The 19,100-nt window shown below is 37.0% G+C and overlaps 1 protein-coding gene across 1 annotated transcript in view; it reads right to left on the bottom strand.

Moving 5' to 3' along the window:
- nr3c2 (nuclear receptor subfamily 3, group C, member 2) overlaps nt 1-19,100 on the bottom strand; it is a 125,260-nt gene that overhangs the window by 6,149 nt on the left and 100,011 nt on the right. The window contains exons 6-8 of the mRNA XM_088342020.1: nt 15,572-15,716; nt 12,133-12,263; nt 1,265-1,422 (exon numbers count right to left, since the gene is read on the bottom strand). Coding sequence (XP_088198146.1) covers nt 1,265-1,422; nt 12,133-12,263; nt 15,572-15,716 — 434 coding nt within the window. The remainder of the gene's footprint in view (nt 1-1,264; nt 1,423-12,132; nt 12,264-15,571; nt 15,717-19,100) is intronic.

Raw genomic sequence — 19,100 nt, forward strand, 5'->3', positions numbered from 1 at the left:
CAGGGGATGCGAGAGCAAATTTGTGTCATACTTTCTGGCTCTCTTTCTCCTATTCATTTGCCTAAAATGAAGAGCACCCATGCGGCCATGATCCATTATGCCTAGTCAACTATTGCTGAGAGCGTGGGGCCAGCAAAGCGCATTTTTATTTCGGTTCAGGCCGTTGAAGCTTATCATTGTGGCCCAATTAAAATAAACTGCACCTTTTTGACCGCGATCTGTTATCTCTAGTTGAATGTTGCTGAGACTGGGGGCCAAAGTGAAAGCAAAATTGTGTCACAACTGGCAGCTCGAATTTCTGCCTATTATTAAAACTTGCTTTGTGTTAAAATAAAAAGAAGATGTCCTGTTAAACATCTAAATGTTTCACATTTAATTATTTTTACATCGTAAATATACCACGTAATTTGTGGTATATTTTTAATGCCCAATCGGGAAACACTTGTTTTTTGACTCCAGCGATGATGAAGAAAAGGATAAAGACTATTTAGATTGAACCTTTAAAACTAACTATTAAAAGAAGTAATTGTTTATTTTTTTATAATTTCTTGAAAACTAAAATTAATAAGCATCTAATTAATATTAAAACAGTTTTTTGGTGATTGTCTTATACCGTGTTTTATGTACTGTACCATATTTTCCAGACTTTAGGGCGCACCTAAAAACCTCAAATTTGCCAGAAATGTGAACGTGCACCCTTTAATCCAGAAATGTTGGTACTTATTTTTCTATTTTTAGTAATTTCATTTTACTTTTGACGTCTAAACAAAAGATCTCTTTAGGGTACATTTGTGTGAATCAAACCAAACTAGACCCTGACAGTCTCCTTGTTTATGGAGCTAATGTGGACTTTGACCTCATTTCCAATTCAATCGAAAACAAACCACAAGGGGGCACTTTTGATTCCAGCATTTCAACAGCATTAAGCCAGCTCACCACTCACTTATTAGTGCTGTGAAATTTGTCAAGCGGGTACACTACAGTGTCCGCCGCTCACTGTGATCAAGAAAACTGTCACTTGGCATTGATTCGCCTTCTGTTCTGATCGGACGAAATAACCGCAACCCTTCAGGGGACCAGATTGGGATGCGGTAATCTTCATTTGGAGCCACTGCAGCAGCCAAGAGCTAAGTATGATCCAAATCCGCTCTGCTGCCATAAAAAAAAAAAAAAAAAAAAATTCCAATGATATCTGTGGCCCAAAGTTGCCAGTAAGACCGACCGCCCTGCGTGCACCAGGCTGCCAAAGGAAAGGAGTACTTACGCCGTGCATGGCGTCCAGTAGCTTGGTGAGCTGGAAGAAGCGTTGCCAGGTCTGGCCTGAGTTGTTGGTGGCCTTGCCAACGGAGCGCCGGAGCTCCTTGATATAATTAACGCGCATCTCCTCAAACGCTGCCTGGCTCTTCAGACCCTCTTTGGGAACTGCAAAATAAAAAATTGCAGTCATCAGATGGAGGAAGAGGACTGGAGCAAGTAAAAGTACCATAGTCGGGTTTTAAGGTAAAAAACATGAGCCAGACCCATGAAACTACATTTCCCACAATGCCTGCATGCTACGATATTCGCAAAGTGATGGCTCAGTGCCAATGCAAAGCAGTATATCAGAAGCGATAAGGGGAATTGAGGAATTAACGTTTCTAAAAATATCTGAGAAGATTTTGTTATTTAGTTATTTGTTGATACCTCTACATACGACATTAATTTATCCCAGATCCTGCTCGTGTCTACAATTGCTGGTATCTTGAGCGAATTTTCCCAATACTGCATAATTGAAACCCACTTTGATTTGTTCTCCGCCTCTCAAAAGCATCCAAGTTAATCCTAAATAGCTATAAAACACGTCGTCTTTATCATTAAAAACACATTCAAATACATAAGTACATAAATAAGATAATAATTAAATGACTTGATAGCCCCAGTCTCTAGTGATAACGTCCGGAAATTATTGTATTTGGGATTTTTTTCATACAAATTCATACAAATATCTTTTACCTCGAACAGCTCGTTTCTAGATGTATCACTGTATTTAATTTACAATATTATAATATATATATATATATATATATATATATATATATATATATATATATATATATATATATATGTAAAACCCTGAATTTTCTTATTTTAAAATGTGTTTTATGCCAATGATAATTTAAAACGTATTATTGTTGTTGTTGATGTATTATTTCTACTTAGGTAAGAAAAACAATACCCACAATTAATAGATATTTCAGCTATTTCTTCTTATTGTAATTCTAAATAATATATTTTAAATTTGATTAAATAATTGTTTTTCAAAAAAATAGTGTTACAAAACAAAATAGCTTTTGTCATTTTCCAAGAGGAATAGGTTAGAAAAAAACTGAGCATTAGGGAAAATGAAAAAGAAAAGTGTTTCTTGATGAGACGAACCTAATTCCACCAAATGTTCCGATCCTCAAACCAACGTGAAATTAGGTCAACTATGAACATAAATACACAATGACGAAAAATAAACAATTATTTCTATTGTTTTATTTTAAGACTATTTAGCAAGGAAAATTTATTGGGAAAGTACACTGGTCCGAATAAATTTATAACTGCAGCATAATCGAAAATAAATGACAACTAGAAAATAGAGAAAGAGAAAAAAACATTCACTCTGGCAGGAATTTTCCTAACACACATTAATTTTACTGTCCATTTTTAAACGAATTATATCGGATATTTTGAATCAAACCAAACATGGTCAAATTGGTCAAGCACAAGCCCTCCAAAATTGTGAGTCATAAACGAAGCCAAAAAAATCATGGACTGCTTTCTGCTCAGTCTGGAGGACGTCCCCGCCTTGTGATATTGCAGCAGAGCCAACAACAGGATAAAGGACTTCTCTTACCCCCGCCACCACCTCTTTGAACTGCTGCCCTCCAGAAGGCGCTACAGAACCCTTAAAACGAAGACCAACAGGCTCAGAGACATTATCTTCACCCGGGCTATCACAACCCGAAACAAGCACACGAGACTGTGATTAAAAAATGCCCCATTTTCTGGACTATTAGGTGTACTAAAATGTCCAGAAATTTGAAAAGGCGCCTAAAAATCCGGTAAACCTTATATACCGGAATGTACGGTGGATACAATTGACAAAGCATGGTTACAATTTAGTGATATTGCATTCGATAACAGTTCTGCTTTTGAGAAACACATAGAGTGGGTATCGAGTGCCCTCTTGTGGTTAACATGGTCATTGTGTGTTGCTAAAATTAATTATAGTGGTGAAACCGAAACCAGAAGTCATAATATCCATTTATGTTCTATTAAATAAATTACTTGAATCTAAATGTGTTTATTTTTTTATACAACCCTACATCTGTAGTTTTAATCATATACGCCTTATAGTTCAGTGTGCCAACTATATGTAAAATACATCACAAAACATTATATTTTGGGAGTGCCCATTATAATCCAGTGCGCTCAATAGCATGGAAAGTACGGTATATCTTTGGGAAGCATATTTTTTTTCTCTCAATTTATTAGGTAGTTTCTGCCTCTTTCCGCAGGGTTGACTAAAACACCTGAGAGAGTGTGAAGAGGGGGTGCTTATTTCATGGCTGAAATGACGAGAATGTGCTAATACCAAAAAGATGTGTTTGGATCGCTTGTTGTTGTTGTTTTTTTCCTCCCTCCCTTTTTGCTGACCTACATAAACCCCGAATAGAAAGTGACTTGGCATTTAGGAAAGGGTACAGAGGATAGTGGATACCCGGGCCCCTTGGGTTGACCCCTCCTTCCTCAAAACAGGTCAGACTCAAGTCCTGTTGCTGCAGGTTAACAGTCTGTTTGGGGACCTTTATATGCTTCAAGCGTTATCTAAAACCTTATGTAGTTACCACTGGACGTTTTAAAAATGTGGGTTCAGTTTCTCCAGTCCGAAATAGAGAAGCAACTAGTGATCCAATTTCTCAGGGATTGTTGTAGTTGGATTATAGTAGAAATGTCAGCCATTTCATGCAAGAAACGTTATATGATATGTCTGTTTTCTCCCAAAATCACTGTGTTTTCTTGGAGACAGAACTGTGGTACCCCATTAGGACTAGTCTTTTTCAAAGTACTATAGACTGGACTCATGACCTGCGCTTGGACAATTTTGAGACATGGGAATCTCCTGGATAGGTCCTCCATAAACATTTAGAAAACTCTGATGATGGACACTATATCTTAAAAAAAAGAGAGAGTAAGAGGGTTAAATGTACAGACACTGCCCTACTTACAAAAAAGGTTCCGGAAGATTGTTAGTTGAATTTGTTTCTTATTTTGATTCAGTGCTATATTTTGTATGTTTAAGGTTTATATAAGTATGTTTAAGGCTTGTATAAGTAACCTGTAATGTTTTGTACTAAAAAAAATAAACATTTCATTAAATAATATGCTCTATAAAGATAAATAAAGTTAAGCTTACTTTTGGAAGATGACTTCTTCCTACACGGTACAAAGTGGCCCCCCCCCAAAAAAAAGCGGTCCAACCATTTGCTCAACGGCATCAAGCTTTCTTATTTCACTTTCATTTCAAAAGAAACGTCTCGCCTCTTCTTTAAACTTTACAACAACCATATTGAATGGATGCACAAGATATTAAACAATAAAAATGTTAGCATTCTTAGTGCGCTGGAGCTACAGTATATAATGTTCACACACGAACTAGGAAGAGGAAGCTGATTTTTTTTCTTCTGGGTGGATGCTGGGTGATGTCTAACAGCGCGACACGCCGGTAGCCGTGGAAAAAAGCACTACACTACTGTCCTGTACGTGGAAAAAGGTGGACGAAGTACAAAGTCTAACTTACAGCAATAGCCAGATATTTTTCGACATCCTGGAAAAAATGATCGTATTTACTGTTTTTTGTAAGTCCAATGGTCATAAGTAGAGGAGCGTCTGTAGAGGCAAGATCAGGCCGAGAAAATCCAGGCCTGAATTTTGTGTCGGTTTCAGGCCGGGCCTAAGATCTTATCTCTAGTTAAATGAGACTAATGAGTAAAGTGATGATTTTAGGTAACTTTTTAGCCTAACCACTATTTGTAATGCCTCTGTATTCGTAGTACATTTTGTTTGAGGTGGGATTTTTAAAAAATATATAATGGAAAATGGTTACAAACTCAATAAAAACTGAATTTAAAAAAAAGTAGAACAGCAGATCATTTGTGTTCATTTTAAGAGTATTGTTTTGCTCCAGAAATTAAAAAAAAAAAAAAAATATATATATATAGTAAAACAGGTTAAAGATATAGTAACATCCCAAATTGAAGGAAAATTTTGACCAAAATGAATAATCTGTATTACATTCTGAACCATGTGTGTAGTAATGCGACATATCAAGAAAGGTATTAAGAAAGTCCATGGAAACGCTATAAAACCCCTATTTATTTTTTTACATGATTCAAAGTAGAGGTGCCAGATGTATCTCTGAGGCTAGTATTGGTTTTTAGCCAGGCCTGGAGCAGGCTAACTGTGGAGAATAAATCGCCACAGAAACTGAGCTGAACTGAATTTAACCTGCTTTAAGGCAACCTATTTTAAGCTTAATTTAAACCGGCCTAACGCCTTATCTTGGTTTTGTGCAATACCCCCAGCATCCTTATCATTTCCTGTTCCATGATGACTCATCTCCAGTATAATGTGTGTGCAGAGGTGAGGCAAAAACGGCGACCTCCCTGATTCACCAAGCGGGGTCAACAGACCCCAGGGGCTGGGTCGGAACCCGAGCTCAAGGTCAGAGAGCATTAGCAGCTCCTCTCTGGCCCTCTCTTCTCCTCTCTCATCTGTTTTGTCCTATCTCCACCTTTCATGTCCTCTCTCGTCCTCTTTGTACTCTCTCCTCCTCTGATCGGCTTCAGCCCAAAGGCGCTGGTGTCCCGACGTGGCATTGGCGGGCTCTGACAACCACGTCGTAAACATTCTCTCCCCTCCTCGTAAGCCCCAAAAGGCCGCAACCAAGCGAGCTTTCCCAAAAAGTCGCCTAGGAGATGGCGCTCTCGCTTGTGAAAATGATTCACGGAGGCTTCCCCACGGCTTCCAAATGGCACAGTCGCATTTTACTGTTTTCTCGGAAGAATTGTTTTTTTTTAGCTAACACCAATAAACACAAACTTATTAAGGATAAGGAATTGTTATATACATAAAATTATACTGCGCTGTTTTTTTGGTTTTAAAACGCGACTTTTTAACTGTGACTCTGAGTGTGTCAAGGGCAATTTTTCATGGTGCACTTCAACACACCCTTGTACGAGCATGACCACGTATAAAGCCAAACAGATTTTCTGAAGTTGTTTTTTTCAGATGTATTTGATCAGATCCATTTACAATACCTTAGTTCTTCCCAAATTGTTATTTTAACTGTCTCTTCCAAATGACCTGTTTTGCAAGATTTCAGCCTCAATCTTAAGCAGAACACATTGTGGAAGTTATGTTAAAAAACAAAATAAACACCAAACTAACAAAAGTATATTTATTTGTCCTTATTAAATATCTCATCTCATCTCATCTCATTAGCTGCACCGCTTATCCTCAGTAGGTTCGCGGGGGTGCTGGAGCCCATCCCAGCAATCATTGGGAAGTGGGCAGGGGACACCCTGAACTGGTTGCCAGCCAATCACAGGGCCTTATTAAATATCATTCGTAAATATTTTGATTTTAGGTCTGCCTTCTCTGGTTAATTTTTTTGAAGTTTGTAATGTTTTTCGGTTATTTGTCCAATTATATTCATTGACAAATATTATTTAAAGGAACACTGTGTCTTATTTGACCACCGGATGTCACTGTATTGTGTAGTGGAACTTAAATTGAGTGCTAGAAATCACACGGAAGAATACAAACTAGTGACCATTTTCTTTCTCACTTTTTTGCCCAACCCTTGTAATAAATGAAAAGGTTTAAGGGGAAAAGAAATTAAAAAAGCTAAAAAAAGAACAAAAAAATAAAATGAAAGAAAAATGGAAAAAGGAAAAAAAAGATACAAATGAAATAAAAAAGGAAAACAAACATAAAAATCAAACGACAAAAAAAGAAAAAAGGGAAAACAAAACAACTAAAATAGAAAAAAGGAAAAAAAAAAGACAAAGGAAAGCGAAAAAAATATAGGAAAAAAGGGGAAAACTATTATTGTTTTTAAATAAAAAAAATACAATATATATATATATATTTTTAAAAATAAATAAACAAATAAAAAAAGGTTTTGTCTTATTGGGGTATGCTTAGCAGCAAGATGGCAGAAAATCCTGCCAGCTCCCTCTAGTTGAACTTCATTTTAGTCAAATGCAATACAATACATATGGTATTTTTCAAAATGCACGTTTATGTGATCATTTACCAGCTCAGTAGCCTAGATGGTAAGGCGCCCGCTTTGAGACTGGGAGGTTCGGGTTCGCGCCCCGGCCGAGTCATTCCTAAGACTTAAAAAGTGGTCGGCGGCGCCCTCTGTTGGCTGCGGCTGCATCGGCTCGCTACAACGGGTCAGGTGCAATCGACATTTCGTTCTGTGTACATTGTTACACAGAATGACAATACAAAGAAATTATTATTATTATATTATTATTATTATTTTCAAATATTATTTAAATCAATCTCGTCTTTTAAGTAAATACTACTAAGAAGAGCTATATAATTCAAAATTTCCCTTTAAAATAAACCTTTGATGAGTCAGGTTTTTTGTTTTGCATGACATCAATTCCATTCATAATCGTCCAGAATTGACAGATAATATCACATTTTATCTCGCCCATTCAATGATAATTGCCGAACATCAAATTTCAAACTATTGGTGGTGCATTAGGACCCGGGAGCTATTATGTGTGTCCAGTCAAGATAAAATAACAAAAAACAGAAGTAGAAAAAGAGGAAAAAAAAGGTAGGGCTTGGAGCACAGCCTAGCTCGGCGGGATTCGGTGGCCAAACTCCAGACGAGCAGTGAGCGCCGGAGAGGGAGGCCACGGCAACAGAAGGCCCGTGACCCCCCTTTGACTCTCCTTTTGTCTTTGTTTTTCAAACATGGCTTCCTTCTTCCCCTCGTCTGTTTGTCCTTAAATGCACTCTCTTTTTTGCTAATTCTAACTGCGTCTTATGTAATACACAGCAGTAAGTTTTAGGACTGCTACATCTGAATCTGCTTTTGACCAGGGGTCCTCCTTATGCTCTATTCAAACCATTTCATCGTTAAATGTTCCTCTACTAAACTTAACCAGGCTTTTTGTGTTTTTAGAATATCATTTTAAAAGTCATCTAAAATCTACTTGATTTCTTCAGTGTGAATGGCCGGCCATTTTTAGACTTTCAAGTAAAGTTGACATCATTCTATATAACAACAGATCATGGCTTTGCTACAATAAAGCAGAACCGTGATTGTTTGTTAGGTGAAACCTGAGCAACTCTGATGTCATCTTCATCCAATAGCTCTATCAAAATGGCCGCCTCCAGGGATGGATTAAAATGAAGAAAATTGCGCTTATTTCCTTGACATAATACAACTTGGGGAGGCTTTTACAACATACAATTGTTATGAAATCCTTTGGCTTGACGTCTGCTTTATGTAGTTTTTTCAGGTATTTAATGTTTTTGATTCCAGTGATTCTTTACTTTCAATTCTCTAATGGCGATACTTTCTTTCACATTTAATGTAAAAAGCATGAGTCATGCCCTGATTAGAACTCAAAGTCCCGTATTAAAATTTTACATAAAAATGTCAAGTCATTTTTATTTGTATAGCCCTTAATTATAAGGAGTCTCAAAGGGCTGTACAGACCACAGATTATTGCAAACCACAAACTATTATTACACCATCCACTGATCTAAAACCTACATTAGGGCAAGGAAAAACTCAATAACCTCAACATGAGGAAAATGAAGCGACCTTGAGAAGGGACCGCACATGAGGTAATCCCCCTTCCAGGATGACTAGGCTGCAATGGATGTTGCAATAACAAATAATAAACAGATATTGTCAACAAAAAATATAGATTATACTACAGCATATGATTTGATTTAAGTTAATAGAATAAATGAACACATGTGCCCTTTACGACGACTACTTATGGAAACATAACAAGGTTCTTCTTGTTTTGTGACCAATAAACTGACAGGCCAAGTATCACGATAACAAATCCTACATTTTTGAATAATAAATAAAGATAAGTTATTTGGATTTATTTGCTTTAGTTTTTCTTTGTCTTTAAGACAACAGCAGCCCAACAACAGTAAAAGAAAGGGTTTTTCGGCTTCCTCCACTTGCGAACCATTGGTTCATTGACATTTCAATTCTCTTGCAGCTGTTCGGCACCATGGCGGAAAATAACACGGAAAGCATTCAATGGAGGGTAAATGAGGTTTTGGATTTGAATAATATTTGGTGTGACAAAATTGTTCAAACTCCCCTACCACAGTAGCTTTCAAACTGCTAGATAAGATATGGCGTTAGCATCCATGAGTACTTCCCCAAACTATGGACGCACTGCGTGTGACAACACTTGTCCTCCTCTACTCAAGCTTACACTTGTAGCGTTCACACAGGAGATCGCATGCAAGTCACATTTAATTGAAAATATGAACAATCTCACAAAAACAGTGGATTTCACCTAAAAGTCAGTGCTGTCGCAGCAGAGCGTGCGCTAAATGACTCATTTACAACACTTTGTATTTCCAGGCGATCTCCCATCCGAGTAAAAACCAGGCCTGACCCTGCTTAGCTTCCCGAGATTGCGCGTTGTACATCTGTAAACAGGTCATACTTGCATACTTGTATGCTACAGTATTAATGAATTAATTTAAATCAAGAGTTTCAAGGGGCGGAGATGGGATTCTCCAGGATACAATTGAGTTAGCATCGACTTTTAAAATGTATAAAAACGTTTAGGCTGATATATTTCTGACAAACTACCTTAAAAGCCCCAGTGTGGAATATTTGACCACAAGATGGCACTGTCGTCCAATGCAAACGAAAACCAGTGCCACAGCATGCGAGAGGGCAGACACACATGGCGACAAACTAAGTAGGGATCCCACTATGTAAAACGAATTTCTCAACCAATGATTTATTTTATAAAAATTGACATTGGTATCATATTTCTTGTATTTTTGCCTAGTATTCAAATCATTGTTTGGTTTTGTTACTGAATGAAAGTTTTTCTACCACTACAAGGCACTAGATATAACACACTGTCCCTTTAAATGTAAATATAAAACTTAATTTATGACATTTCGTCTCTGTGCTAAATAGGTAAATGGGTAATCCCATTGAAATGCTAGGAGATTCGTTAAGGCTCATCATAACATAGTGTACACACATACTGTGGAACGGCATACTCACAGGTAAGATAACACTTCTCAAATAAAGAAATTCTTCTTAATCCTTCAAGAACGAGTGATATTAATAGAATTTATTAACAACTTTCAATTGTCTTCATCGTTTGTCAAAAAGTATGTTGGGTAGGTTTACTTTAACTGGATTACTTTCAATTACTTTTGGATTACTCCAATACCAAATATGCTAATAAAAGACAAAAGAGACTAAATATGAATAAAATCACTAAATTTTCTGCAGTCTTGGGGAGTAACGGAATACATGGAATGGCAAAAATGATGTTGGCAAGCTGTTTGGATCTCTTTTCATTTTATTTCTGTCGCATTTTATGTTAGTTTTGCCGGAGATCAAAGCCAGGAGAGAAAGCTCACCACGTGTTGTGAGTCATAATTTTATTCATATTTAGTTTCTTTTGTCTTTTACTAGCATATTTGGTATTGGAGTAATCCAAAAGTAATTGAAAGTAATCCAGTTAAAGTAACCCTACTCAACCCTGATCTTAATTTGTGTTAGGTTGGGAAATTGTTACGCTTGATTTATTGTTTACTAAAATACACTTTAGTGCATTTTCAAGTTTGTTTTCATGCGTATGTTTCAGTAAGGAAGTTTCTTTTATGCTACTTTTATCAGAGTAGTAGTTAACTTTTATTTAACATAACTATTTTTGACATCTCTGGGAATTCCAAATGCTAGATCAACAACTCTACTATTTTCATAATGCTGTAAAAACATATTGGTTGCTTTTCAAAGTGAATTCTTTTCTGATAGAAAAAAAGTTTTGGGAAAATATACCTCATATGCCTTTTTAGCCTGTGCCAACGTCTCCATCCGCCGTAAAAATGTCCACCAATTGGCACCGATGTCTCTCCAGCATGTAACCCCTTTGGAACCTCCCACCACCGCAGGCGTGTAAAATGCATGAAATGTGTTTCCTGCTGGGCTTTAAAAACTTTTCACAGCCTTTAATACAGAAATGTTCGGAATAACCTTCAAAGTTTAATATGTCAGTCTACAGATCTTTTTTTTTCTTCATCTGATTTTTCGTCTGTTTTTGCAACATGTCTGTCATGCCTGCATATGTGTAAGCTACCGTGTTACGAAACATCAGCATTTAGCAGCCAATGACATGCAGCTGGGACACACCCACCTGTCATCATGGACATAAGTATAAATTGAATTGTTATATTTATTCAGTGTTTAAGTTATTTCTCATTTAACATCACAATATCTGGATTTTCTTTTCACTGTAATTATGAATAATAATACAATTTTTATGTAATGTATTCTCAAGATGCAGGGAGCTACACATTTTTCTTACTCATTTAGTCGCATTAACATGACACATGACATTAGCACACAGTAAAATTTAAGTTGCATTATTTTCTCTGAAAGTTTGGCCGGGGTGCAACATATGCTTCAGTAAATGTATTACTGTGCTTAGCGTCTGCAGATGCAGAGTGAGGCAATTCTCTTACCTCATAGTAGAGGGTGATAGTGAGTCCAAATATTTTAATGCAGCACACACCTTAGCCTCAAACAATGTTGTTGCATGGACTTTTTTCAGTATGGAGGATTAAGTATCACTTGATGCTCTTATTCAAAAGGAGCACTGCATAAACTTAATCCATAAGTCAAGGTAAGAAAATAAAATATTTTTGCTACGCTACTGTTCATATATTGCTTTCTTGCTCTTCCAATCAAGGGATTATTAAGATTTAGGTTTACTTATTTGTAAATCCTACCAGAAATGAACCTCACCGCACATCACTGTTATCAGCAAAGATACTTTGAGCAGTCTTACTCACTGGTGCTGAGGAGCAGCAGAACCTTCATGGAGAGAAACTCATCATAGGTGAGCTGCAGCCGAACAAACTCCTGGCTCACCTGCCTCATTCCAAGACACAAGCTGTACATGGCGGACTGCTGCATCCGGTCCCTGAAAACCAGCAAGGAATGATAGTTGGTTATGCGATAGGAGACGTAAGGAGTACAGACGCTCCCCTACTTACGACCATTCGACTTACGTAAAACTGTAGATACAAAAGTTTTTTTCGGGATGTCGAAAAATATCCGGACATTGCCGTAAGTTAGATTTTGTATTGTGCACCTTTTTCCGACTACAGGACAGTACTGTAGTGCTTCTTTCCGCCGCTACCGGCGTGTAGCGGTGTGAGAGGTCACCCAGCATTCACCCCGAAGAAGAAATCCGCTTCGTCTTCCTAGTTCGTGTGTAAATATTCTATACTGTATCTCCAGCGCGCAAAGAACTTTTGACATTTTTATTGTTTAATATCTCGTGCATCCTTTCAATACGGTTGGTGTAAAGTGTAAAGAGCCCTTTCTTTTAAAATGAAAGTGGAATAAGAAAGCTTGATGCGGTTGAGAAAATGGTCGGAACACTTTTTTTCGGCCACTTTCTACCACGTAGGAGGAAGTCGCCTAACTCTTGAAGCGCATCTTCCATTAGTAAGTTAAAATCAACTTTATTTATCTAAAAAATATTTTTGTTTAAATCTTAGACAGACGGTGTATCTTGCGATTGTTTTACCTTGGTTAAAAAGGTTGAGAAACACTGAACTAAGTAGGTTTAAATCAATTCATAATTAATGCAGGGAAGCGTGCATGGGATAATTTGAGATGACTACACATTTAATGCAATAAAATGGGATTTTATCAAAACATTTATGATGTATCATTCTCAATCCATCCATCATGGCGTCTCCAATAAAAGGCTAGATCATGTAGTCTATCTAGCTACTGTAGATTTAAAAACAGGTCACAAAATAAACTTACATGTGACCTTACATATGATGTAATGCACCATTTATGGACCACATAAAAATAAAACGCAATATGAAAGCATTATACCATAACATTGGAATCCTAACGTCAAGATAATAAAATTCCATCTTTGTGCTGAGTAACTGCAGATGTTCTCTCCAGCTGTTTATTTTCACTCTCTAGAAGGAGCTGCTGCTTTTTAAAGCATTTTTCAACTCGGGATTGTTTCTACTTGTCTGAAAGTTGTTTTCCCTGGGCCGGAAGAAAGAAATCATCTCTGCATTTGCCATCAGGCAACTCGAGCAAGTCAGTGTCCAGCTGAAAAAACAATTAGTCCTTCTTTTTTTACCAGGGCAAGTGTGACATCAGCATCCTTTTTACAAAGGGGAACAAGAATCAGATTCAAGTTGCTAGTGATGAAAAACCGTGCACGCTAACAACATAAACAAGGATGTGGCTATGTTTTGCAAGGAAGTCGCTCGAAAGTGACTTTGATGTTTACAACCCAGCGTAAATTTATCTTGTGCAGTTTGTCACTCTCACTTGTTAGGCAGTATTTTCTAGGCAACAAGTCACATTTCGGAGTATCACACTAGATTGAAAGTGCAAAATATTATATAAAAAAACACCAAAAACAGGTGGCAATGTGGTGAATCCAATATTGTGGCATATGTATAACTATTAAAGTATAGACGCTCCCCTACTTACGACCATTTGACTTACATAAAACGGTAGATACGAACATTTTTTTGGGGATGTTTTTGTATTGTGTGCACCTTTTTTCGAGTGCAGGACATTACTTTAGTGCTTCTTTCCGCGACTACCGGCGTGCGGTGGCGCTGTGAGTGGTCACCCAGCATCCACCCCGAAGAAGAAATCGGCTTCTACTTCCTAGTTCATGTGTAAACATACAGTACTACGTGTACTGTATCTCTAGCGCGCTAAAACTTTTTATTGTTTAATTTCTTGTGCATTCATTCAAGATGGTTTGTGTTCAACTGTAAAGAAGAGGTGAGCTGTTTCTTTTGAAAGTGGAATAAGAAAGCTTGTTGGTTGAGAAAACGGTCTGAACACTTTTTTTCAGCCACTTTTTACCAAGGAGGAGGTCCTCTTGAAGAGCATCTTCCAAAAGTAAGTTAAACTCCACTTTATTTATCTTTATAGAGCATATTATTTTATGAAATGTTTAGTTTTAGTACAAAACATACAGGGTACATATGCAAGTCTTAAACATACTTATATAAACCTTAAACATACAAAGAATAGCACTGAAGCAACTTACGGACATTTTCAACTTACGAACGATGGTCGGTTCGTAAGTAGGGCAGTGTCTGTAATATAAATGCACCTCTGCTGGTTTCCTGACTACTTGAGTACACGGGAATTGCCTAAGAATTTATATTATATCCATACTATCTGTGAAAATAAGACCAATGATGTTATGATAAATGATCACTGATAAGATACACTGAGCTGCTGAGAATGAAAAATATGATAAAAAGGTTCAGAGCAGAAAATGAAGATTAGATTCACCCGGGCAAAAAGCCTCCAGCTTCTGCAGAGAGGAAGCTATTTCTTGGTGTAGAAGAAGATGCTGGTTATAGATATAGAACAGGGGTGTCCAAACATTTTGCTCTGTAATGTATTTTTGTAGGGGTACGTCTTTCCCCAGTAATATGTATTGCCCTCTGATTAAATTGTTTGCTATACTTAAAAAATATACTAGTTTAATGCTACTTTTAAACCAGTGACAGCACAGGAGGCAGGTTAGGCATCATGCAAATATACAATGAAAATGCATTAATTTGTTATGTATATTTATTGCTTGAGTAATTTCTCATTTTCTTTTTCAAAATTACTGAATGTTTAATTTCTTTTTTAAATTATTAATACAATTTGTATGAATTGTATTACTGTGCAGGGTGATAATGAGACTTAATTTGTAGCACACCTTAGCCCCAAACACTAGATTTATTGATGTCAGCAAGCTAACTGCAAGTCAAGCTATCCGGTATTTTTTTTTTCATTACATTAACTTTTTTCATAACGGAGGATTACCTATACATTGATGCTTTTATTCTGAAGGTGCAACACATAGACTTCATTCATAAGTCAAGTAAAGTGCACAGATTCACTGGTAGGCGGTGGTTGAATGGACTAAAAATCCTGAGGCCATCTGGTGCCATCCCTATAGGTGCGGCTAAGCCTCCCTCAGGTCCCCCTCCTCTTTTGGTTAGTATTTGATTTATATGACTATTCATTTTGTTTTTATTGTATTTTAACAATTGTGTGTGTCTGTGTATTTGGTGTTTTGAGTTGACAGCCGTGTGTTACAGTGTTTCTACCATGTATGCTAATATGTACTGTATTTTCTAAGTCTGTTGACACTCTTTGGAGAGCAAAAGAGAAAAACCCAAATGCCTAGAATGTGCTGGCTGCATTGTTTTTTGTGAGGGGACATACTCATTGAAGATAAGGTCAGGGGCGAAGTACAGCATCTGCCCGTTGGTGTGTTTGTAAGAGCGCCAGCCCAGACAGAAGGAGGACAGGCACATCCACGAATACTGGATCAGCGTAATTTGGTCCTCGATGGGCAGGCCTCGAAAACCTAGCGCGGGAAAAAAAAATTAAAGAGAAAATTCAGTCGACTGCAAAGGCTTGACACACATTTCTGGGTTTTGTCATTTAAGTGTATGTAGGTGGATGCAATCATGTGGCCAAATAATTAGAAATTATAAACCACGCTGGCCTTAAATCTAAGAAAAGTACCTGGCAACTGTAAACATACAGTAGCATTCAAATTTCCCCGAGCCTTCTTCATTTGTAGTGCGCGCGTTAAGGGCTAACACTGTGTCTTCCGCTAGCATGCAATAATCCCGGCGAGGATTCCAGTTATGATGCTTGGCCAGAAATAGAAGCAGGAATGGGAACGCTGCCAAACTTTCAATCAATGCCTGGCTACGAGCGCCACATAACAACTACACAAGCCAACTGAGGACAGACCAGCGACTTATTCACCGTCGGGCAATGCGACTATTTGCGGCCCTTGCTCCTTTTTAAACGTGTCGCTCTGTCGTGCCGGACGCGGTCTGGGTGCCTCTGCTTACGAGTTCACTTGGTTCTTTTTATTCGCTTGGAACTCAAAGCAATTCTCATATATATATATATATATATATATATATATATATATATATATATATATCTCATAATTGTTTTTGTTTCTTTGTTTTTTTATAGAAGTAACTTTTTGTTCCAGTTTGAAATGGAAATATTTTGTTTTGTTTTATTAATGGTAAACTGTAATATTTGACCACTAGATGATCCTGTATTGTTAAGTATATGACAAAATCTGGCACGCCACCTTCACCAGAGGGCATCAACCAGTAGGTGTAGAACTGGACAGAACTGCACCCAATTTCCCCACACCTGACCATTTGAAATCACTGTTCGGACAGCACATGGTGTCGGGTCATTGCCAGTTCCATGCCACTTCCATCCTGTCGTCTGTCGTCTGGGGCGGCAGTAGCTCAGGAGGTAGAGCGCTCGTCTTGGGATCAAGGGATCCCAGTTTGAATCCCGGCTTGTCCGTGTTACATGTCGAAGTGTCCTTGGGTAAGACACTGAACCCCTAATACCCCCAATAAGCAGGTTAGCGTCTTACATGGCTGCAATACAAGGCCGCTATTGGGAAATGTGAAGCACACTGTAAAGCGCTTTGGGAAGTCATTGACGTGAAAAGCGCTATATAAATGCAGATCATTTCATTTCATTTTTGGGGTTTCTGTTCATTTATTTCATTGCTAGTTGTTTAATACATGGTTCTCTTTTTAATTATTTTTTTTTAATTATAAATCCAATCCTTTGTTGAGCGTTCCTGCTTCCATTGCAGCTTCCCTGCATCTGGGTCCACGTCTGCAAACGTTGGAGTACAACCAAAAACGAGTGCTACGATGCACAAGGATATTTATGAACTAGGAGACTCAAAGTGACCATAAAGCACCATTTTCTTCAATTTTTCACAAGGTTTGGAGGTAGCAGCAAGATTGCGTACAATCATGTCAGCTCAATCTAGGTAGGCCACATGTTATGTAAAATATAAACATCTTTAAACCTACGAATATCTTAAAAATGGACGTTTGTATAATACTTCATGTATTTTTGCTTGTTTTTAAAATCCATTGTTTTTTAATTAATATTATATCACTAGGGGGAGCCAAATAAAAATGTCCCTCTAGGAATAGTCATCCTGATCTTTGTCAAGTTTTATACATATATTTTATACATGTAATTTGCTTCTCTCACAGCTTCATTGCAAAAGTAATCAAGATAAACATAATCTAAAAAAAGAAAAATGGGACAAATATAAATATCAATAGACTATACAGGCTACACAGGAAACATTAAATTGCATTTGAGATAAGTCAAAACATAAAAAAGAGATAGGAGAAAAAAATCCTAATCCAATCAGATCTGACAAACATGGATAGAGAAAAAAACTCTCTTGATTTCAATGACCTTTTTAGGTAGAAAGTGGTTCTTGGACAATAGAATTACTTAAAAAGTAACTGTAAACAACAAAGTAGTGATCATTAAAATGTCATCGTAAAGATTAATATGCGTAACGATCGACCTATATGTAAGCATCGACATTTTCAATGCACAAATGAAAATTGCTTTGGTTGTTTTTTTTTTCAAGTTTCTTAGTTTTTATACAATATGAACATTTCCGATTTTGCTCTGAACTAGCGTGTTAAACTACGGGCAGCTCACATGATTTGGTGGTAAAAAAATCCTTACTTAACCAAATGTTTAAAATAAGATAAGAATATAAGGGGAAAAAGTCATAACAAAACGGAAAGTTGAAAAACATTCCTTAAAAAACCTTTGAAAATTAAGTAATAATCCATAAATATGCTCTATGCAGCCCTAAAACACAATTTGTATTTCAATTTGCATTCTATTTTCAGTGAACATCAATTGATCAAAAACAACTAATAATGAAACCTTTTTAATTGTACTTTCCCGTCAAATAACATTAACACAATCAAAGCCAATCGGAAATATGTTATGCTAAAAATTTTGCTTATTACAATACAGCTTGATTTTCCTGTTTAATGGAAAGTGATTTAATATGTCTCTGACTTCCAAGCTAACTAGTTGATATTCCCCCACGGAACATCTTTATCTCATCTAACTGCACTTTAATGAGACGCATCAGAGCCAACATCTGGCCAGAGATGTGATGTAAATGCCTTCGCTCTTATAAATCCCCATTTCTATTTAATGCTCAAATAGGATTTCATTGGTAATCTCATTGGAAGATTTAGCCGATGGTTTCAAGGGCTCAAAGGAAGGAAAAGTGGGAAGCTTGACAGCGAGCGCGGGGATGAATAGCGTCTTCATTAAAATGTGGAATTGCATTACGAGAGAAGTTTCATTTGCATTTTATGAGACTGACATTTATGAGAAATTGGGAGTCGAGGATCATGAGGAGTGCTGTCGAAAGTTGAAACTGTAGACCTAACTGAGTTAGAATAGCGTTGACGTTTCTTTACCTTTTCAGATAAAATAGCTAACTCTTGAGTTGAATTCTTAAGATCGATATTAACTCAAAGAGTAAAAGCAACTTTAAACTGGAGGTAAGTTTATTGCTTTGATTAGGAGTTCAAGATTTAATGTTTGATTTCGAATGGCAAACTTTTGTTTTTGAGTAGCCATAAGCCATTAACTGAAGACTTAAGGTAGCTTAAAGCTTTGATTCTGGGTTAAACTTGTAGCTTTAAGTCAGAATTAAAGCTTACATTTATGTGTTAAAGTGACAAACTTTTGAGGTTAAGTAGCTTTAAAGCTATTTGAACCTAAAACCTCAGGCAGCTTTAAAACTTAAACTTAAACTTGTTTGAGTTAGAGTGGCAAACTTTTCAGTTTATGTAGCTGTATCAACTAAATGAAATGAAAATGATCTGCATTTATATAGCGCTTTTCACGTCAA

The sequence above is a fragment of the Urocampus carinirostris genome, chromosome 8, assembly GCF_059441175.1.
Source record: "Urocampus carinirostris isolate Australia breed hairy pipefish chromosome 8, RoL_Ucar_1.0, whole genome shotgun sequence".
NCBI classification, from domain to species: domain Eukaryota; kingdom Metazoa; phylum Chordata; class Actinopteri; order Syngnathiformes; family Syngnathidae; genus Urocampus; species Urocampus carinirostris.